This window comes from Alligator sinensis, unplaced genomic scaffold, assembly GCF_000455745.1.
Source record: "Alligator sinensis unplaced genomic scaffold, ASM45574v1 scaffold792_1, whole genome shotgun sequence".
In the NCBI taxonomy this organism is placed as follows: domain Eukaryota; kingdom Metazoa; phylum Chordata; order Crocodylia; family Alligatoridae; genus Alligator; species Alligator sinensis.
Window position 1 is genome coordinate 119663 of NW_005842794.1, and position 23870 is coordinate 143532.

The 23870-nt window shown below is 41.8% G+C and overlaps 1 protein-coding gene across 1 annotated transcript in view; it reads right to left on the reverse strand.

The window, feature by feature from the left end:
* LOC102374937 (delta and Notch-like epidermal growth factor-related receptor) overlaps positions 1-23870 on the reverse strand; it is a gene marked incomplete at its 3' end in the record, with an annotated part of 141306 nt that overhangs the window by 94179 nt on the left and 23257 nt on the right. Inside the window, exons 4-5 of the mRNA XM_025191224.1 lie at positions 11103-11197; positions 8308-8474 (exon numbers count right to left, since the gene is read on the reverse strand). Coding sequence (XP_025047009.1) covers positions 8308-8474; positions 11103-11197 — 262 coding nt within the window. The remainder of the gene's footprint in view (positions 1-8307; positions 8475-11102; positions 11198-23870) is intronic.

Here is a 23870-nt window from a genome sequence, read left to right on the forward strand (position 1 = left end):
CAGGGAAGGAGTGCTAGTGGTATAAAGATTTGCCACCCCCTCCCCACCACCCTTCCTTGGCTCCTTATATTTAATCTTTTCAAGCATAAATCAGTAAATGAACATAAGCAGTCTTAAACTTTTGAAACTACATACCTAATGAGTATATGCAAATTTTAGAACACACAGTAGGTTACATGACCAAACGTGCACGAGTAGGGTTGCACTATTGCCATTTAGACAGTAGATTGAGTACTCTAGTATTTATAAGAATGCAAATCCGATTATAATTGCATTTTGAGTTCTAAAGACACTAAAAGGTTTTTAAGTCCTTTAAAATGTGTTGTCCTAGATATTTCTGATCTAATTAGTTACCTAAAATGTCCTTCAAAATTCTTAAACAAGTCCATTTCAAAAGGAAAAATATTGAATATTCTCCTGATAAACATACCATTAAATAAAACAATTTACTGTGTAACTATATATATATATAAAAGAGAGCGAGAGAGAGAGAGAGAGATGGAATAAGGACTAATGGTTTATTCACTGAATGAGAAATATACAGGATGCCAGATATACTACATTTTTACTAAAAGCAATCAGTAAGCAATATTCAAGTCTCAACTCACTATGCATGGTAGCTGTCCAGTTCCTATTGATATTTGTGGCCATGTCATAGTATAAAAGACCCATGCAAAAACTTGATAGCATGTCATGTAGAGTACTGCTTTGTCATTTTCAGCAACATGTAAAATGTATGACCTCCAATTCCAATTTTTAATATAGCCCATGAAATTGCACAGTAGTGTAATTGGTTTAAGTTTTTGCAGTTCCTCATTTGCAGTGTACAATGGGTAACATTAATCACCACTCTGAAGTTAAACAACTTAAAGGTGAGGCATCTCGTAAGTACAGTTAAACATTTATACAAGTTTATAGCATTTATCTCCCATCAATTTATAGGGCATGACATTTTGTATAGAAATCTGAATTCTAACCTCACTGAAGTGAATGGCAATATTTTTATTTGTTTCAATGGGGCCAAGATTTAATGTATGATAAAGCTTGTCACTTTCTTTTAAAAAGGCATCATTTTTTCAGTATAATTTTCCCATGACATTTTCCAATCATCCCTGTGAATCAGCCCTAAATGGAATGAATTAATTATGAAATCATGTTCACAGATAAGAATGAAATTTTCCTTTTAAAATTTTACCTCTTATCAGCGTGGAAAAAAAATTCTCTCTTCGTTGTCTGTCCAGAGAACATGGAACAAAGCCCATAATTTCATTCAAACAACAGGAACAAAAGAATGGATAAAGCGCAGCTATTATCATTTAGGCCAGGGCTGTTAATGATATGGCCCACAGAGCCATATGATCCAGCCTGTGGAAGAGCCCTTGGACAAACCCCACACATCGCACACAGCACACACTAGACCTAGTGCCACAAGCGCTACAGATGACAAAGGGGCAGGCCAGGGTGCATGCTGCATGTAGTACCCACACTGGACCAGCCTTGTGCACTAGCTTTGGGGGTGGTCCAGATCAGGCCCAGAGACCAGCCCTATGCACATCATGCAGCACATGCCTTGTGCCAGCTCCACACAGGAGCCCAGCTTGGGGCCAGCCGACTGCACACAACATGCAGGGCTGGTCCAGGGTATGTAGTGCATGAGATGCCCACATTGGACTGGCACTGGCTCCAGCGCCTGGGGCCAGTCTGTGGGTCCAATATGGCTCACAGACTGGCCCTGTGCCCTTTATTTTGGCACCTCTGAATTAAGCTAATCCTGAACCATCTTTGGCCCTGATTGGCAAAATCCACTATCCAAACCCCAAATAAGTGAACTCTGGCATAAAAAGAGTTAAAACTACTATCATGCTATATTTCAGCAACTTGCCTACTTTCTAAAGCAGAGGTTTCCAAACTTTCTCTTACTGCATATCCCCTTCCAGATTTACCAGCTGCCTGCCTACCCCTACCAGCATACATTTTATATTTAACCCCTTAAATGCAAATTGCGTGACCAGTTGTCCACTGTCCTGGAAATGCACATGGAGAGTAGGGAAGTTAGCAGAGGAATAACTCATGAAAATAGAATTTAATGTACAAACTTCAAAGCTGCCCTTTTATCCAATTCTCAATGCAAGCTGACATAGTAAACCATTCCTCAAAATGAAGAGCAACAAGGAGCACAAGACTTTAACTAAAGGTATTATGTGATGATCCCTGAGTGTATCATTAACTTCTGCAAGAGGTTTAATGAGTTCAAAAAACTAATATCTTTTCTGGTTTACTTTGTTTTAACATGCTCCTTTGTGAAGAGCTTTCAAAAAGTAAACTGATTACTAAGTTTGTAAATTTCTCATAGCTTTTTAAGGAAGAAACAGATATTGTGATTTTTTTTAATAAAGGAAAATGTTTCTCGATTCTCCCATATGCTCAACTCTCTGTTCTTTCCCCCCATTTTAGCAACTGTCATTGCTTCCAGTTTTGGAGGCCCATATTAAATAGACCTGATTTTCAGAAAATATTGTGCAAGTGTTCCCTAAAGGAAAAGGCATTTTAAAAGGTACCTCAAGTTGGGCACTAGTAACTTTGAAAACCTTACCTTTAATGTCAAACAGAAGCAGTTCTACTACATACAGTTGGGCTGAACCTGTACAACTGGCCTGAACCACCTCATTTATACTACACAATAGTAATTTTGGTCATTAACAATTTAGTGGGGATTTAAATCAGCAAACATGGAGGGAAGTGCCCTGTCCCACACCTAAATCATCAAATCATCCATGACACACTTGTCTTTTTAAAATCTTCTCTCTCAGCTGTAAATGTGATATTGAGTCTTACTGAAATCGCATTAAAATAATTCTCTCAGGCAGATAATATAAATAAAAATGTGCTATGGAATACAGATACCAAGTTTCAAATACTGGATGTAGCACCCTTTCCTTTTTCTCAAGATGGTTCATTTTTAGCAACAGGAACAGAATGTAGCAATTTAATAACTATTCTATACAGACCCATGGAGCCATCATGACCCTCCACCAAAGCTTTTAAGAGGTAAGGAATTTGTCCATTTCCAGAAATAGCAATTGTTTGTGAGATGAAATTTTGGGACTGTACTATAGAGAACACATGTTGTTCTTTGTTAAACCTCCAAAACTCATTGACAGTGAAAAGAACAGGGTGGTTGTTCAAGATGTTGGAAGCATTATGATCACAGTTATTTACTTCTCGTTCTTTGAGATGCTGTATTATTTCTAGTCCTATAGATATTCTTCCCTGAATAACTCAATTAGTTAATCAGTATCTTATTGTGTCCTCCTTTCTGATTCCTTTCAGTGCTGTCTAAACATCTTTAAACAAATGTTAATTTAGTTAATTAGATACCATGAGTAAAAAAAGTAATGTCCCTGAATGTTTCGTTTTAGGTACATCAGATTATATGGAATGTCTTGTAAGAGATAATTAAAGTACCAGGCTAAATAACACATTTTCAGGCAACAGATTAGGAAGTAACTTGAGTAAACTGTAGATCAAAAGAAAAAAAATACATTATGTTTTCATATTTCCCCTTTTTCTATAACAGTTCTAACTAGAAATTGGGAAAGAAAAAAAAGAAAAGTAGCCAATACATACTGAATTGCATAGAATTAGCTAAGTCCCAACAAATACTTAAAATATGAATTTGAAAACACAGAAAAAGTACTTTTATTGTAACCCTTGCATCTTTCAGACATACCCAAATATAGTAAATACTATATTTTATTGCATACAATATACATCTTTTTCCCAAAATCTGCCCCTCCCCCCAGCAAAAAAAAAAAAAAAAAAAAAAAATTGGCATGCATGTATTAAGCAGGTAAGCTGATTTTCTGACCAGGACAGAAGCACTCTACTTTGATTCCCACTCCATACTACAGCAACTGTTACATTACTATTCAGGCAGCTGAGAGAGTCAATTGACATAATGGCTCATTGTTCTTCACTCCAGAAGTGTTACTTATAATCTCTCCTTTTTAATGGTCTTCATGTTCCACTAATCAAGCTAATCTTCCTTAGAGCAATTCTGCTTCTGGTTTCTCTCTTCCTATTTCATTTTTCAGGAACGGCTAGCATCTCAGCTTTAGTTAAGCATGGAAGGGAGACTAAGTCAACTGACAATTAGGCTCTATTCCTCCTTCATGGAGCCATAAGTCTAAAAAGGTATGTATCATATTCTGGGACGTGCTGTATGTGATAAAATACAGCATGCTTGATAGAATATTCCTAGAAGCAAATTGGCACTATGCAGGTATGCCTACACATGCGCTTGAATGCACATTAGCCTATTTTAATGTACATTACAGCATCACAAAGAAGTGCTACTTAGTTAATGTGCTTTAAAATAAACTAATGAGCATTAAGCATTACTTTAAAATAATGCTCTTTAGTCAATTCACATTAGCACAGGTTAATGCACATTTTCCTAGTGCCTCAGGATGTCTCTACTTGTGCTCCACAGTGGAGGAGCAGGCGCTTTAATTAAAGTGGATCCGAGACCTGCTTGTATCATCTGACAGGATCTTGTAGGCTCAAGATTATTAGAGTAAGTACTGATCAGCTATTAAACTAATTGTTCTTTGGTATACAAATTCATCCATGTGTCTGTTTTTATGCTTACAGAGGAGTAAAACATAGTGTGCATACTAACAGAACATAAAATGTTATCAGCGAGACAGAATACCGTAAATAATTAACCTGATTTTGTTACAAACGTAAATCTTAGATGTCTGTCAGAATATCCATAAAACCTAGTCATATTTGAAGCAAACATGAACCATGTGCCAAGTCCTGCTTTTCCATGGAAACCAGAGTTTGTGGTTTTGTACATCACTGATGCAGAAGCAGGTGAAATGTCATGTTTTAGACTGGATTTCATTCTGTGACCTAAATTTGGCTCTGTTTCGGAACCCAAATGAATGTAGGCCCACCCGTGTTGCTGGGTCATGCTCTCATGCAGTTGCTGTGGATTGAAAAGGGCCCTGCCCCCACAGGCTGCCCTACGGGGCCCTACCCAGCCAACTAGGGCTCCATGACAGCCCTGCCTGGCTTGGGCGTGGGGAACCATGCAGTCCCAGCCCCAGCTTGCTGGGAAGGACCCGACAGCCCAGCCCAGGCTGGCCCCTCTGCCTCCACCCTCAGCAGCACTTGCAGCTGGCTGGGCTCAGCCCTGCAGCCCCAGCTGCTAGCTAAGCAGGTGGATGGCAGGGGCCATGCCAGCTGGCTCTGGCCATGCTCCCTCCCCTGCCACTGAATTGACAAGGGAGAAAATGAGTGACAGGAGCCACAGTCCTCTGGTAAGGGAGGGAGGGAATAAGCCCCCTCCCTGCTCCCTTTGCCTCAAGGGGCCATGAGTCTGGGGAGGCTCCCACCTTCTGTCTGGCTAGAGAGCAGAGGGGTGGGACCAGCCCTGCTCTCTGGAGCAGAGAGCAGAGCCTCAACTCAGGGCTACAAAGCATCTGGGATGCTGGGGGGCTGTGATTTAACTCAAAGCAGGAAAGGGTCTGGGACAGAAGTTGAATAAACCGGTTTGAACCAAATCAGTTAAGTCTGATACTACATTCAACCAGCTTTATCTTAAACCAGTTTCAGCCATTTTGAAACTGGTTTATGTTCACTGAACTTATGTTCTGTTACAGGTTTAAACCAATTTCTGATCACTTAAACCAGTTTATGTACAACTTCTGTCACTAGCCAAGAAGACTGCGATCATTTACCAAGGGGTGAAAAAAAAAAAAAAAACAATACTTGACATCATTCTGGAGGATAAATCTCTTGGTGTCATTGACAGTTTTTGCTACCTGGGTTCCAAGATTAGCAGGAATCTTAACCTTCAGACTGAACTGACTAACAGAATTAAAAAAGCATCTAAGAATTTTGGGCTATCACAGAAACATGCATGGAGTAAAAGCAAACTATCAGCTAAGGTAAAAATACTAGTGTAGGAGACCTGTGTGCTATGTCCTGATTTATGGTTCAGAAACATGGACTACATATGCTAGGCATACCAAGAGACTAAAAAGCTTCCACATGAGAGTCTGCATAAGATCCTAAAAATAAAGTGGGAAGACAGAATACCAAACACAGAGGTACTGGAGTACACAGGACTTACACACTTATAAACCACTATCAAAAAGAAAAGGTTGCAATGGATCGGCCTGTCAAGAGAATGGGAGAAGACCATATCCTCAAGAATATTTTGTATAGTGAGATTCAAGACAGCCCTGGAAAGTGAGGTCACCCTCCATGGTGGTACCACAATGTGTGGAAAAATAATATGAAGTCATTTTACAGCAGCGTAGAAAGCTGGGAGGAGGGTGCAGAATCCCATGCAATCTGGAGGGAACATCTGGTACTGGGTAAGGCTCAACATAAAAAAGCTTTGATCCAGAGGATGGAAGCAATGCAAGAAAGAAACAGCAGTATGCTGTAAATCTGGACTCCAACTCAGACCACATATAGATTTGTGAAACTTGTAACAAGCTGTGTCACTCTGGAATTGCACCCGTCAGCCACAAAAGGATTCATCAGGCATCTGACTAGACCTGTTAAGTATACACCATGAAGGTGCACACCTACTCCATGAATGCTAGTCTTGTGCATCAGTCAAGATGATTGTGACATTTTATTACAGAATTAAACTAAAACCTTTGGAATGTTCTGTACAGATATTTTTTAATATCCAGAAAATATTGAAAGAAAGACTGGTCACTAATACCTGAATTAAATGGTAGGATGAGTTAGTAGTAACTGCAAACTTTGTACTATTGATGAAAGCTGACATATTTGTACTTTGGTCTTGTCTTCACTAAAGAAAGAGCTGCTTAAGATTCTTAACATGGTAATTAACTCAAGGTAAAACCCTACTAAAGTCAAGGCAGCTGCAGAATAGTTTAAAGATCATGATAAAGTCCAGGTTTGCCAGTTGTTTTTACTTCAACCTGCCACCATATGAAAATCAAACTCCTTTGTCTTCACTAGGAATTTACCTAGCTTACAGGTGTTAACTAATCATAACACAAGGTAAAAGTAACCCTTTATTCCTAGGGAAGACAAGTTCCTGGAGAAGAACTTTAACTTTAGCAAATTAAAGACTTTTATTTCAGTAAATAATAGAAGTCTTAAGAAGTGAACATCATTTTCTGTGATTCTATGATCTCAGCCAAAGAGAAACATGTAAAAAAAACCCAACTAGCATACCAAATGGAGAACATGAATGCTATTCAATGAAACCTGCTGCTGATAAAATAGCTAACAACCCTTAATGAGGTTTTTGCTAACTAGACCATTAACACTGAAAATAGGGCATTTTATTACACGTGAGCTTCTCCTTGGCTCAAACATATACTCAGAATCTGACCCAAAATTTCTGTATCTAAGTGTTTTTGATAAAAAAATTTTGCAAAGTACACTATGTTTCAGAAACGGCATTAATTACTGATCGCTGAATAGTAACAACTTTTTTTCTTCATGATAGAATTAAAAATATTTCAAGATAACAAATAAACACTATTATTACTATGGCTTTATACTTTGGGTTCTTATTACAGCAAACCAGCTGTCCACAAAGCTCAATTTAATTAAATACATAGGCTCCATTGATAAAGAATCTCTTTAAACTGGTATCTCCCATATACTTTTAAATAAAGTGCACACCATTTTTATTTTACACTTTCTACCAAGACATTAAATATATGATTCTTCAATGAAGGATAGTACATTAGAATTTCAGTTCTTGTGTGTGTGTGTGTGTGTGTGTGTGTGTGTGTGTGTGTGTGTGTGTGTAATATTAATTCCCAGTAACAAATCTTGCCAAGAGATTTTAATTTGATTTTAATATATTTTAATATGTTTTGAAGTTAATTGTGTGCTTAAAGAATTTTATTCATGCAACTTATTTAAGACTAAAATTCTCTACCAAGTGTACCTCGATATAACAGCATTTGGTCAAACAACTTGAATATCAACTTGTGTAGCAGCTATTACAGCATTTATCAAAAGGTATTTCATTAAACTGAAATGTATAAATATTTTGTACATCTTAATTAAGTGTAGGCCAAGAAACTTTACCTGGATTCCAAATTAGATAGTTCCACAGGTGTAATTATAGCTACTATACAGTTTAATGGAGCATTTACTTGCTTTGATGAATTAACAAAATATCCATCCACAGCCATTTTTTTCAGCACCACCTAAAGAGAGCTAACTCTAACTACCTCTGCATTTGATGGGTAAAATTATCATCTTACATGATCAAGAGATGTTACTGTTACTCACCAATAAAGTAGTTGTTTCCTAGTGTGAGTATTTCCTCAGAAAGAACGAGTCCACCCAGTGCCTGGAGGAGAGTAACACTTCTGCCTTCTATAAGTGAGCACTGTTTAAATCCAGTTGTTGTAACTTTCCATAACAAGATAAGAGAAGCTGTGGCATCTTGCTTTATTCTAGGCAAGAATGATAAAAATAATCACATCATATCAAGGGAAATTGGCCTTATAAAACACATCATTTCAAATGAAAATCAAAGAAACAAGGCTCAAATATGCAGAAAGGCTGAGTTTCTGCAAATAAACTATGTGCGTTAGCAAACGTAAATACATTTATTAGCAAACAATTTTCACAGCAGTAGGGGTAGATCCATGCATTCTACTTCCAAAACATTCCCCATACAACATTCTTCATGAGTAAGAGCTGATTAATGGTGTACCTGAAAGCAGATACAATCACTGATAAATTTATTAATGGGATTCTATGACAGTTGACTTCACTGACCCAGGAGAATCTACTCAGGCATGTATTTTTGTGTATTCTGGTTATCCATTAACTTAGAGAACCATCTTAATGCCCAGTTAATGCAGTCTATAATATAACAGCAAAAAAGCAGATTATTTACTCATAGATCTTGTAAATAAATATCTTATATTTATACAACAGGTTGCCCAACTATGACTACATCCCTAATAATTTTAAGTGGTACTTTTCTCCACAAAGGTTCCCTCTGCTAGTGCTCATGTTAACATGTAGTCAAGGTAGGAGATTGAAGCCAATTGAAATCTTGGGTTTTCTGTTGTTTTGTTGTTTTTTTTAAACACATTGGATAAAATGTTCAGAACAATTTATTCTTGTAAATAAAATGAATCATGCCATGTTATCAAGGTCACTAAGATCTGTAGCAAGTTGCTGGATAAGAAAACTTACTGCTTAAAGTAAAACCACCTAGGGGAAAGTAAATCATGTATAGTCAGTCTCGCAATATTTCAGAAAATTTTCGGACACACCACGCCAATAACTTACTTCTATTGATCTGCCCTTTTAGTGCACTGTTTCCATACCTAGCTATGAAACATGTGAAATATGAATCTTATTGTGTATCTGGCAAGTATCCAGGTATCTGCATCAGTTTGTCTGAAAGAACCTCAACTAGGATTGAACAGATCTCCAAAGGCTCAACATTCAACGTATATAACCATCCAAAAGTCAGAAATTAATCTGAATCTCTATTTATGGGAAATAGGGCTGTAAGTCGCATGAGAATCGAGGGCTCTTGTAGAATTTCATCACATACAGGTGATTTTAGCCATGGCAGAAATACAGTAAGAGCAGTCTTTCCCATTTCCATGCTTTTGCTTGCAGTTGGAATCAAGAACCATAGGCTTTTATTAATGTTATTCATGCAAGGATAGAGCCTCTTACAGCTGGAGTGTTTGAGGCTCAAATTTTGGGCACTATTTTGTGTCTATTTTTAATCCAAGTTGATGTATGTATTTCTAACAACTTCATGTAATCTTAATATGAGAGTAAGGAGTGTCACAGTTTAGTAAAATTCCATTAATTTTGATAATGGAATTTGATCTCATCTCAAGTGACTGTTCTTTTAGAAATGGTTGTCAGATGTAGTACATCTGCATTTGAACACAGAAAGTATGGGAACACAGAAATGATTGGGAAACTGGCATTTCAGCTTGTTAGCAGCATAAATACATGCCTATTAAGGGATGCTTGGGGGGGAAAAAAAAGGTAGTAGAGCTTTTCCAAATCAGCTGCCAAACACAACTGACAGTGCAAATGATTTGTGCTCATTTGATTTTTTTTCTCCTTTAGTGTGTCTCAGTACATCCATGAGCCCTCCTAGGCTCCTCAGAATTGCCACCTTATTAGCAAGACTCAGATTTCTTTCAGACTCTACTAGACTCCTTGAGAGTACTTGTGTTTGGCTTCTTAATGTATGGTGGGAAAGTAGTGGCAGCATGCTTGTGAAGCCCATTCACCCACGGCATCTCCTGAAACGAGACCGCTAATGTCTGTGCAAGTTGGATCCTATTTCTCCTTTCTTACACACTTTCATGAGGAATGAAATTCAACAACATTAATATTTAAATTGCCACCACTGGGCATGATTTAATGCCCCAAAGGGATGAACAGACTTGGTCCCTCTTAGGATTTCTTGTTACAGGTTCTTAAAGACTCAAAGTGGACCCTGTTTCAAAAGTTAACTCAGTTTCTTATTTTGTGATGGTTTTGAAAAAATCTGGTGTTTGGCTGATGTTTTATATGGAAATGGAGATCCTGGACCATAAGATGGCAGCATGAAAAAGGAGAAAGTAGTATGCTATTTCAGGAGAAGTCTAAAATGACGGATCTGGCACCCCTGGCAGATGTGAAATTAAAGCATAATAGCATCTGATGCATGATCCCAACAATCACACTGATTGAACCTGGGATCATGACAATCAAATAATCATCCTAGGGCAGTTCTGACTTGCTGGTAGCTGACTGGGACCCTTTTGGGGATCCAGCCTGAGGATGGTCCCTGCATGGTGCCATACAAACCAACAACATAGATATTACACATTTTTTCACATTTATCAGGATTTTATGGCTCTATAAATGTAGCCAGTTGCCATTTCTGCCATTACAATTAACAACTTAATCACACTAGAAAAATAATGTGCCAGGGGTTTGGAAGACAGACAGCTTTCCTTTCAAAACTACTGGAAATAAATTCAGTACTAAACACTACCATAAAAAATGTGTGTATATTCCAAGCTGATTTGACAAAAACTTATTCTTACTTGATTGATGTGTTCTGGGGAACTTCAAAGGTGATAAGCCGACCTCCAGCAGAGTTGTTAGAACTGGCATTTCCACAAGCCACGTCTGGTATTATCTGAACAGAATAAAGACTGATGAGATTTTTACGGTTAAAAAGAAACAAAGCTAAATATATCATGGGGAAAAGGGATACAAGAATGGCACCAGTAACCTAATCTTGATTACGGCAGACACTGAATGCGTTGTCATCAATATGCATGTGAACTGATATATTCTTATGCCAGCTAGGGTATTCTGAAAACTCATTTCAGTGAGCACTTACTATGAGAGGTACTGCATTAATCTTTGGGAAAATGATAAATCAATTTATATTACTATGGCAATCCTACATTTATTTGATATGCCAGTGAATCCATGAGTAGATAATATATGATCCCAGTTGATTTACTGATATGATGTTTCAACTGTGCTTCTAAAACAATAGTAATTTAAACAAAACAACAAACCCACAGACTCCTTACAGAATACTCTTCAGCTTTATCCGAGCAATAGCAATAACGAAGCTCACAATAAGAGGCTTTCTGCAAAAAAAAAAAGAAGAATCCATTCTCTACCTAAAGAAACTAGTAAAAATAACTGCTCAGTTTGTTGCTCAAGTCACTTTCCTGCCTAATATTTTGCTATTAGGCAGGGAAGTTTGCTGTGAGAGTCTGCCTAATCAGTTTGCTATTAGCTAAATGCACACCTTTATGGACACTTGTTACATTATCATTTTTACAGGCCCTTCATCTCTCTTCAATGGTACTATCTACATTTCTAAGGGGCCATAAAGAAAGCCTTTCAAAACAATCTACAGCAACTTATAACATATTTTGTTGGTCTGCAGCAACAATATGGCAAAAAGCATGTCTTTAAATCATTTTTAACGTATCCCTAAGAAGATGTAGTATAAGAATGAGCCAACATTTTTCACATTTGCCAATATGTATGAATAACAATTTTCTAAAAAAAAGTCTTATTCCACCCCCCAGTCATAGGGAAGTGCCCAGTTAGCCACAATAAGCACAAGTGCATTTCTGGGTCAGTTTAGTGCATTACCAAGCAATACAAATCTGAATCCCTCTTCAGTTTCAAGCAGCAAGTTGAATAGCTCTTTAATTTACAGAAACAAGGAATAATTTAGTTGCATTAGTTGAAAGAAATGCAGAAAAAATAAATGTGTTACTATGTATGAATCTTGTAAAAATTAATTGTGGAGATTATATTCAAAGCACATCAAACCAAAATGAATCTGGCCAGCAGCCTTCCCTTTATATTTGCCAACACACAAACTGCATTCATTTTCTGTGAGAGCCTGACTTTTAACAAGCCTATGGGAAAAATATCAGTAACAACTCTGTTTTCATGCAACAGAACAGTGAAATCTAAAAACAGAGTAGTATAATTGAGTGATGGCTAAGTGCACAATTTTATATCACCATCAACTTGAAATAAATCAGAAAAACAACAATCTGCACAAATTCATTAACAATCTGGAAGATGGGATAGATTGCACCCTCAGCAAGTTCACAGACGACACCAAGCCAGGCGGTGTAGTAGACATACTGGAGGGTAGGGCTAGGATTCAGAATGACCTAGACAAATTGGAGGATTGGGCCAAAAGAAATCTCATGAAGTTCAACAAGGACAAGTGCAAAGTCCTGCACTTAGGGCAAAAGAATCCCATACACTGCTACAGCCTAGGGACTGACTGGCTAAGTAACAGCTCTGCAGAAAAGGACCTGGGGGTTACAGTGGACAATAAGCTGAATATGAGTCAGCAGTGTGCCCTTGTTGCCAACAAGGCTAATGGTATACTGGGCTGCATTGGTAGGAGCGTTGCCAACAATTGAGGAAAGTAATTATTCCGCTCTATTCAGCACTGGTGAGGCCACATCTGGAGTCCTACGTCCAGTTTTGGGCCCCCCGCTATAGAAAAGATGTGAACAAAATGGAGAGAGTCCAGCAGAGGGCAGCAAAAATGGTGAGGGGGCTGGGGGACATGACTTATGAGGAGAGGCTGGGGGAAGTGGGTTTATTTCAGTTTGAAGGAGAAGACTGAGAGGGGATTTGATAGCAGCCATTAAGTCCTTGAAGGGAGGTTCAAAAGAGGATGGATCTAGACTGTTCTCAGTGGTGACAGATGACAGAACAAGGAGCAACAGTCTCAAGCTGCAGGAAGGGAGGTTAAGGTTGGATACTAGGAAAAACTCTCTCACTAGGAGGGTGGTGAAACACTGCAACAAATTACCTAGAGAGGTGGTGGAATCTCCACCCTTGGAAGTTTTTAAGGTCTGGCTTGACAAAGCCCTGGCTGGAACAAACTAGTTGGGGCTGGTCCTGCTTTGAGCAGGGGGTTGGACTAGATGACCGCCTGAGGTCCCTTCCAATCCTGATTTTCTAGGATTCTATGATTACTTTATAGTGCCCCGACATAAGGGCTAATGAAATGTTAGATAACTGAGTAAAATGCATCATTCTGCTCAGTTCTATAATAAAAGAACAAACATTAAAATTCATTTGGAGGTATGGGGGAAAGAAAAAAGAACTGAAAATGTGACTACAGAAGGACAGCCCAGAAATAAAAAGCTGGAGATGGCAAAATGAGCATTAAACCAAACAGAACTACTCACTACAATTAAAAAATTTTTAGCAAAGGCCACATAAATCCAAGCATTTCGATGCTAACTGAAGGAGCTGGAAGACAATGTGCAAAGCTTAAACAATTTTATTTAGAGAGCAGGGGCCGGTTAATGCAGGCCTAACTAGGAACTCCAGTTGTGCTTCAACTCTGGAGCCATGCCTGATTGATCTGATATAATTATCATCTAAAACAGTAGGATCCTGAAGCAAAGCAGGATTTAATAATGGCAGAAAAATCAACACTTTTCTATTTAAAACATCCTTCGACTTAAATCAGACAAAAGCACAAGCAGCAGCAGCATCCTTCTAGCACTGATAAAAAATGAAATTGTGTCAGAAGCAGCATATCCTTAGCCAAACATGAGCAAGACAATTTGGCATCCAGAACAGAGAAGGCATTAGAGTGAACTTTACCCAAGCAACAGGGATGTATAAAAGGTTTCAGTCAAGTCTATGTTCTGAAATGTTCTACTAAACTGAAAGCCCTGAGAATAAAGGCATACAAGACCAATGTATTTCACTAACTAGAGAAAACTCAACCAGAACATGAAGAACATCTAGAGAAGGAGCTGAAAGAGCTCAGAAGCTAGTGAAAAAGGGGCAGCAGGAAAACAGTTGAATTAAAGGACTCCAGATAGAAGGCACATACTGTAATACATGTCATCCAAAAAAAATGCAGACATTGAAATCTCTATTACCTATATTGTCCAATTCAATGGTAATAAGAGAGAGACATTTGTTTTACCTCCTTCAATTCATATAACTGCAATAACACCACATTTTCCTAAAATATCTCTGTAGCATTCAGACAGCACATAGCCCTTAAACCAACAAGGACACTCCGAAAAAAATGCTAATTGATACAACACCAATGATACAAGTATTTTAGTCACCACTAGAAATATAAAATCTTTACCAGCCAAAGCCCTGAAGAAACTGCTTACAAGCTCTTCAATCATCACAGAAATAAGCTTTTCAATATGTTCTACAGGATTTAGAACAGTTATATATGTCCATATCTGCCATCAAAACTATTTACCAGTAGACTAACAAATACAAAATGAGCATAATCAATTTGGATTGAAATCAAACTCTTTTTTCAAAAGGGACATATAATAATCCAGAAATTACATTTCTGTCTATCCAGGCCCACCATATATCCGCCAAAAAGAGAACACAAAGTTGATGGGAGGATGGATTTACCCTTAGAATCCCTTAAAGAATCAGAAAGGGGAGCAAGAAGGAGATCAGAAGATTATCAAACTCCGTCTTTTACCTGAGGGGAATCTGCTTAGGTCCAGAAGGAAGAAAGCAAAAAGAAACAATGCTGGAAGATCCTGAAAGTGCTCTGCAGCCCAGAGAAGGTGGATATTGAAGAGGACAATGCTTAGCAACAGGATAACAAAGCAGAGCTCCACAACCAGCTTTGTTACAAAAGAAGATTAAAGGGTCTGGGATAAGTTCAATGGGGGGGAAAAGATGACAAAAAAGGGATGCAATGCATGGAGTTGTTTGTTCTCCACAGGTTGCAAAACAGAGTGGAAGGCATTGCTTTTTCCCATGCTTCTGGGCTTTGATAGGTACCATATGAAACCACAAAGGAACTGGTATAGACTGAGAGGGGTTGTACCTTCCTTTGGTTCTCTTTCTTGGATCCATCAAGCATATTTAATGTTGCAGTGGTGGGACATTCATAGTGAATTTGTTTTACCCATGATAGGTTAGGGTGTGCTTGAGCTATGCACTTTGTCATTGTGCCACAGGGTTGTGTGTGTAGCATTTAGGAATTGGTTAAACAAGCACTTGTGTAGGATCATTTAGACAGGGATGATCCCGTCTTCAGTAGGGAGGTGGACTAGATGACCTTTGGAGAGCCCTTCCAGCCTTACTTTTCCTATGAAATTGGGAGGCTGTGTTTCCATTTTTTGGGCCACCTGCAAAAACAAAAGAGTACAGACTGCACAGATATTATCCTGCCTGGATATCGCAATTAAAAGGAGCAGAGGTTCATTTCAGGAGGTGTGGAAGTATACATGCAAATCTGAAACATCAAGATGATACTTTCATGGCATTATATTAATCTAGAAAACTAAGAATATTTGCATTTAATGTTTTGAAAGGGAGGACTATACATGAAAGAATTGCTAAATCTCCATTTAGGCTTATAGCCATGATTTTTAATGGCATGAACCATTTCTAAATATTCCCCCACTTACCAACTTAATACTACATTAACACACAACAATTCACTTTTTATTCATATTTCATGATCCAATGCCCATCCTTGTCTGTTGATTCTACTGTGAATCCCTAGTGCACACCAGGCTATGTCATCATAGTTAATCACAAAGCACCATGCAGCAAACTTGCTTAATTTTGATAGTGTTTACAAAAGTTCACATGCACACACACCTCACCCTGGGTGCTGCAAGATACTTTTTAGGGTGCTGCACAATATTAGAACTGTTAGATGTATAGATACCTATGCAATTCATAAGGTAAACACAGAAATTTCAAATAGGAATCCATAATGTCAAAAGCATTCTGACCTTTTGTGGTCTTTCTGAGTTCCTTAAAACAGAAGAATTGTTCTAGCACTTTTCCATTATCCAAAAATGAGTGAAAGTTAAGAGCTGACATTTTCTCAGGGGTCTAATACTGGGTGTCTTGTGTCTAAAAAGTTAAAAACCATTGGTCTAGATCAGGGGCAGGCAATTATTTCGGCTGGAGGGCCGCTTAACAAGTTTTGGCGAGCTGTCGAGGGCCACAAGGGTAGACCTGCCCCTTGACAGGTGCCCCGCCCCTTGGTCACCATCTTGGGACCTAACGTCTGACCTTTGCAACCGACACAGTCCAGCTGTGGCGTGTTCTGCAGCCCCCTGGGCACACAGTGGGCTGGGGTGGCTCTGCAGATCAACTTCCTTTCTAGGCAGCCCAACTTCTTTTCTGGCAAGTGGCTTCCTTCCAGGTGCTGTTGCCACCAGTCCCAGCCCCGCAGTACCGGCAGAGACCCACACTGCACAGCCCTGATCCCATGTACCCCATGCTCACCCACCAAGGCTCAGCAGCTGCGGTGCAGCACAGAAGCTGTTGCTCAGAGCAGGGGGTAAGTGGCCCCTCCCCTACTGCTGCTGGCAGTTTCCTGCTGCAGCCGCCCAGAGCCCACATTGGGCTGCCCTGTGTCTGCTCTGCGCTGCCACCACTGCCCCACAGAGCAGCCCAGAGGCAGCGGTGACTGACATAGATGTAGGGAAGCCTCGCACGGGCTCCAGGCAGTTGCAGCAGTGAACTACCACCAGTGGGAGGGGGAGGGACCACTTTCCCCCCCGACGCTGAGCAACAGCTTCTGTGAATAGATGCTTATCTGTTCTGATGTGGAGGGAGGTTTTCCATTTTAAACAGTAGCATGCTGTTTTCCTTTTGCTGACATTTGGCTGCCCAGAAGGGAAGGCTGGTATTAAGCAGTTGCTTGCTGCATTTTAAAGTTACACTGGTGGTTGTGGTTGGGATTGTGAGGGATGCTTTTTGCATATCGCATTGGTGCTTTGGGGTGTTTTGGGGCACGCAATTGTCTTGAGCCGTGCTGGGGGCAGGCTCAAGGCAGAGCGTGGGGCTGCAGAACCCAAAACCAGGCAGAGTGTGGGGCCAGAGGCCTAACAAGAGCCAAAGCAGGCTTAGTGCCTGAGGAGGGCTGGGAAAGGGCTGAGACGCAGAGGCCAGGTCCAGTGCAGTGGGCCTAGGCTAGGGGGACCAGACAAGAGAAAAAGGTGGCTGAGGCTGGGAAGGATGAGTCCTGACAAAGATATCAAGACCTGAGGTGGCCCAGCATCGGATTAGCCCCAGATTAAAACACATAATTAGCCTGTGAGGGTAGGGTGAGAGACCAGGCTTGGAAAGCCCTGGGGCAGCCTCCCTTCCTTCAAAAGGACTATAACATCAAGGCATGGTGGGCAAGTAAAGGAGAAAGCTCCCCAGTAAGGCAGACCAAGCAAGGGCAAAGTGGCCCCTGGGGTGAGCACCGCATTACATAAGGTTAAAAAGTGATAGTGATCAGACAAGTTCAGGGTTAGTACTCTCTCTAACGTGCAACGCTCAGACCTCCTGCTAGAAGGCTGGTGAGCAGGGTTGTAGCTAGGGGCTGCAAGTCTGCTCCATTCCTGCCCCACTCACTGGCTCTCTAGCCACAGTGTTTGGGGGGGCAGGGGAGGAGAACTGGCACTACACCTCTTGGATTGCCCCCAAAATCACCCTGCTGCCTCCCATTGGTTCTTGGGTCTCCTCTGCACACCCCCAATCTGCCCCTCCATCCCCGCATCATCCCCCACCCTGGATTGCTGCCCTACCATCCCATTCAGCCCAAAATGATCAGGGACTTGCAAGGCAAGCCATATGAGGAAAGGCTGAGGGACCTGGGCCTCTTTAGCCTAAAAAAAAGAAAAGGTTGAGAGGGCACTTGATAGTGGCTTACTACTATATCAGAGGAGTGCATCAGGAGCTTAGTGAACAACTGTTCACTAGGGTACCCCCAGGGAAGACCAGAACCGATGGATACAAACTGCTGGAAGGCCGTGTTAGGCTTAATACCAGGAAAAACTCCTTCACAGTCAGGGTGCCCAGATTGTGAAATAAACTCCCTCCAGAGGTGGTGCAGTCACCTACCCTGGAAGTTTTAAGAGGAGACTAGACAGTCACCTCACTGGGGTCACCTAACCCTAGTTGTCTTCCTGCCTAGAGTGGAGCAGCTGAACCCAATGATCTGCAAGATTCCTTCCAGCCCCTAACAATCTATGAATCTATGAAAAATAGCAGTGGAAGCAGCAGCAAGGGGAGGTAAGCAGCAGCCCATGCCAGGCTTCACACACCTACCTGATCCGTCCCTCACCAGGCCCTACAGCTACCCAGCAGCTCCTTGGCCCCCCTGCCCTTCCTTCAGTTGCCAGACCAAACAGAGGCTCAATCTGGGTATGCAGGGTTGGCGTGGTCTGCAGGAATCTCAAAAGCAGGCAGGGAGGGGGACCCCCCACCCTCTACCAGCACCTCCACTGCATGTGGACTGACTGGGGTGGCAGGCAAGTGATCTGGGGGTAGAGGGCCCAATGTGGGGCAGAGGGGACTACTGGAGTGGCAGGGAACTGACCTGAGAGTAGAGGGCACAATTCAGGAGCTGGGAGAGGCACTTTGGGGGGGACAGAGGGGGCAGCAGCCTGGCAGCTCCCCACTCCCTCCCTCCCCACTCACCCCACCCCCAACCGCTCATTGCCCTGCTGTCAGTCCAGTTGAGCTAGGTAGCACAACTCAGAGATAATCTTCACCCAAAATGGCATAATTTTAAGAGGGCACTTAACACTTGTTAACAACCCATAATGTGTGATCATTCAGGTTTGAAGTGCTCTTAACATGGTCTAATTGTAATGGGTAATTTCACCCTAACTTGTCATACACTTACAAGCAGAATACATCCATATACATGCACTTAAAAGAGAATCTCATATCCACCCACAAGCGGTGCTTCTTTAAGGACTAAAATATATGATAAATACAATGTAATATTCTTTTAAGCTAATTGCCATTTTAATTAGAGAGATTTAAATTTAGATTTGTATATGGATTTTAATTTTTAACTGCATAATGCTATAACTGACACATTCATTTAGAAACTCCCAGGCAGCCTGTTGAACAAGATTTTAAATTATTATAATTTGAGTTTTACACTCAGTTTGAACCAATAAATTATTGCTATGTGCTACAGCAGATGAAACGATTTAAAGGTTTTGCTTCAACACATCTAGATTTAGGTACTTCCTACTATTGAGTAGAAATCTCAGAACAGTGTTGGTTTTTTAATTTCATTTGAAGAGTCCTCCTACACTGAAGATTATGTTTTTTCAACAAAAGAGGTTTCTAATCAAAATTAAAAACTCACTGCAACTATTCTCTCATGAATCTTGATAAGACGTTATTTTGTTTAAACTTCTTTAATTATAAATGTGGATTCACTAGTGTTAGTGGCCAAGAAGTACCTTGCTTATGAATTGTGCTTTATGACTGTAAAGTTCTTATATTTTCTGCACTGAATTTTAGCAAATGCCATAAAAAAATTAAAGCTTCCACAAACTCAACTTTTTAACTAAAAATTGTTGGGCATTTATTTCCCATAACTGAAAAAACTCATGCACATGTTTATATTTATATGCTCTGAGCAGGTCTACTGAAGTCAACAGGACTACTAAATTCATAAATCTTTGCTGGAATTGGGTCTTACTGGCTTGCATAGGCATAGTAGGCTTTTTGTTTCATTGTCTGTACATGCTTAAAAGCTAATATATAAAACCACAAAGTATGCATCTAGGTTCTTGTATAACTGACTGGAATTACAATTCTTAATACAAAGGCTGTGTCGTCTACTACTTTTTCTGTAACATTCCAATATCAAAATCAAACCCCATTTGAAGCTTATTGGTGGGGATGATTTTTGACCTTAGATGGCAGTAGGTGGTTCACACTGGGTATGTCTACAAGTGCTATTAATGCAAGTGAACAAAAACTATATAAATTGAGCAAGCAGGGCTCAATTGTTCTAAACACAACCATCTGGTGCTGCTACCAGTGAACATCCCCCATCCCAGGCTCTCACTCTGGGACTTCAGATACTCCCAAATCTGTTGGCAGACACCCTACATGCAGGCCTAATCCTGGAGGTCTTGGCATTTGAATGCCCCCAGAAACCACTCAATCTTAGCCCAAAAGCCTACAGAGACTACAAGCTACATGTGATATTAGTCTGAAGCCAAAAGGCTCATGATTTACCATATAGTTCATTGGGCTGGGCCCCACCAGACTCAACAGCATTACAAGCCATGGTGGCCCCACAGCTCAGCACTGCTTAGTTTGTGTATGTAAACTCCAGATACCTGCCACAAAGGATCCATGTACTAATCAGTCCCTCACTCATGACTGGAATCTAGCATTCTTGTCACGAGTCTTGAGATCCTGCAAAAATGTATATGCAGAGGAGGCGCAAGACAACCTGGTCAGCCTTCCCCTCGTGGAAGGCGGGGCCACACTAATCACATATGCCAAGCTGAGAGAAGGGTCATTAGAGAGATTATGGGTAAACTATGTGGGGTCCCACATAGTTGGTGATGTTTGCCAAACATTTAAGGCTGCTGAATCACTGGAAACGGGGGAAAAAAAAAGGTGCAGCTCAGCTGTGGGCATGAAGAAGTCAAAATGTATGCAACGTATGCTTACCATGGCTTGAAAAACAGTTGGTGCTGAGGGGGCTGAGTGCAAGGGGTACTACTATATATCTTACGCAGTTGGACTGCACTTAAACTATGGTAGTAAGCGCTGCTGTCCTAAACCTGGACCTGGAGAAGGCCTACAACAGTGTCCCAACAGTTCCTGTTCCAGATGCTGGAGCAGTTGGGAGTTCCCCTGACCTTCATCAGCTGGATCAGGACCCTCTACACAGATGTGAGCAGCAAAGTGCAGATCAACCGCTTCCTGAGTGCCTGGATTATGGTGGAGTTGGGGGTCTGGCAGGGCTGACCACTCTCCCCGATCCTGTTCATCTACAGCATCAAGCTCCTGGCCCAGCACCTGAGGCAGGACCCAGAAATCCACAGAGTCCACATCCCAGGTAGCAACAACCAAGAGGCCAAGGTCCTGGCCTACATGAATGACTTGAACATCCCATGCCAGAACAAGTGGTTGGTAGAGAGAGCCCTGTGGCACACACAGGTATACAAGGTGGCAGCAGGGGCCAAGCTCAACATGAACAAGAGAACCTGCCTTGCTGCAGGCAAGCTCAGGGATATGAAATCCCTGGGGGTCTCTGTCCCCCACAATGGGGCCAGGATCCTCAGGATAGATTTCAACCCCGAGCTGAGTGGCAGGCCAGTGTGGGAAAAGACGGAGGCAAAAGTAAAGTAGAGACTGAGACTGTGGCACTTGCACTCCCTTTCCATGAGAGGGGCGCATTGCATTTGTGAAGGTGGTGTTGTTACCAGTGCTTCTGTACACCACGCTGGTCTTCCCCCACTTCCAAGCGTGTTACCCACAGGATCCAGAGGGCCGTGTGCATGTTCTTCTGGGGCTCCAGATGGGAAAAGGTCACCAGAAAGACCTTGTACAAGGACAAGAGGGCCGGGAGCAGGGGCCCGCCAGACATCATCCTGTTCCTGTGGGCCATGTATGCAAGCCAGATCTGCAAGCTGGCAATGGGCACAGAATCCAAAGCTTCCTGCCTGGTGACATATTTTGCAGGGCACATCCTGAGACACTGGGGGGTGTTCACCCCGACCAACCACAGACTGTAGATCATGGGCTCGCCATGGTTCTACAAGATCCTAAACCAGTGCCACAATTTGTACGGCCTGCAGAACTCAGGCCCTGCGACCATGAGCAACCACAAGATGATCTAGGAGACGGTGAGGCTGAGAGACATCATGTCGCCCATGGACCTGCTCCCAGGCGATGTGGGCCAGGGCGTGTAGAAACACATCGACCACAAGGATCTGCGCAAAGGTCACAGGGACCTGAACTGGCTGATAGCCCACCGAGCCCTCCCATTGAGGGCCTGGAGGCATAGAGAGGGACATCTGGGGAGACCCAGCTACCCATGGCCCAACTGCAATGGAGCCACCAAGACAATTGACCACCTCCTCTGGTTCTGCACCTGTGCCAAGGAAGTATGAAACAGGGTTAAGCAGCTCTGCGAAGTAGCAACTAGTGTCAGCTGGCTAACCAGAGAAGCAGCGCTGTACAGGCACCTCGCCAAACACCAGGGGAACCCATCAGCTGGTTTCAATCAGTTTGTATCCTGCATCAGGAGTGCCCTGTGGAAAGCCAGGAACCTCTTGTTGCACAGGCACATGGACACAGAGGTGGCAAGCTGTGTGAAAATGGCTCCGAGCAAAATCCAGACCTACTCCCAGAAATCAGTAATAGAGGATGGAGAAGATGTGGCCAAAGCCACTTGGCACAGAGACATGTGGCACAGGATCTTCCAAACCACCACCTCCCTCCCCAGAGGGAAAGGAAGAGGTGACAGCAAGGAAGATGAAGAGACGAATGGAACTGAGGACAGGGACAGCAATAGCAGCAGTGGGTCCTCCAGCAGTAGCTGGAGTGACAGCAACATGGACAACAAGTGAGCTGAGTCTGCAATCCCACAAGAGGGGTGGGGATGAAAGGAAGGGGTTGCCTGGCCTGAGAGACCAGAGTTTGTGTGTGTGTGTGTGTGTGTGTGTGTGTGTGTGTGTGTGTGTGTGTGTGTGTGTGTGTGGCGCATGGTACAGATATTGTAACATGTCCAGGTGGCCAGCAGGCCTTTACATGGGTGTGGTTTTTGTAACGGGTTATCGTTTTTTAGTCTGTATGGAGTGATACTTGGAGTGTAGATATATATAATCTTGTATATATAGAGATTTTTTAAGTGGTGATTTACCTGGCAATGGAAACACTGTGACCAGGAAGGCAGTTTTCCTAGGGACAGGGGATAACCACTTTTCTGGCATGAGGTAATACCCACAGAGGTAATGTATAATTAACCTCCCACTTTCATTTCCAGTTGGAAGATCTTGGCTTTACGCCCACTTTATGGAAATGAGAGCCTCCTCCCTAGCTTGTTCCTGCAGCCATATGGCTGAGGGCAAGCGAAACTCAAGGGCATCTGAACTTGGTTAGAGGAGTGGTCTGCTTATTCTAGCAAAATAAAGGAAACCAAGAAGGAGCAATGACCAGCCTGACAGACAGAGTAGGTATGGAGCACTGGTCAAATGAGGGGATACTGGAGATGGCAGTGGGCTTTGACTGGGAGCTCTACACAGCATGACCAGAGGACCCAGAGGCTATGCTGAAATGCCTCCAGAAGCTCACTTAGGTCATCGGGGAGGATGAGGGTCAGAAGCTGGTAGAGGAATAGACACTGGAGAAGACCAACAAAACTCTCCACAGCTTCAAGAACAGTAAGACTCCTGGGGAGGATGGCCTGCCAAGGAGTTCTACATTGCTTTCTAGGACCAGGTGGGTCCAGACCTGCTGGAGGTCTGTAGAGAACCCCTGCAGGAGGCCACCTGAGAGAAGAAATGGAGAAAGGCCTC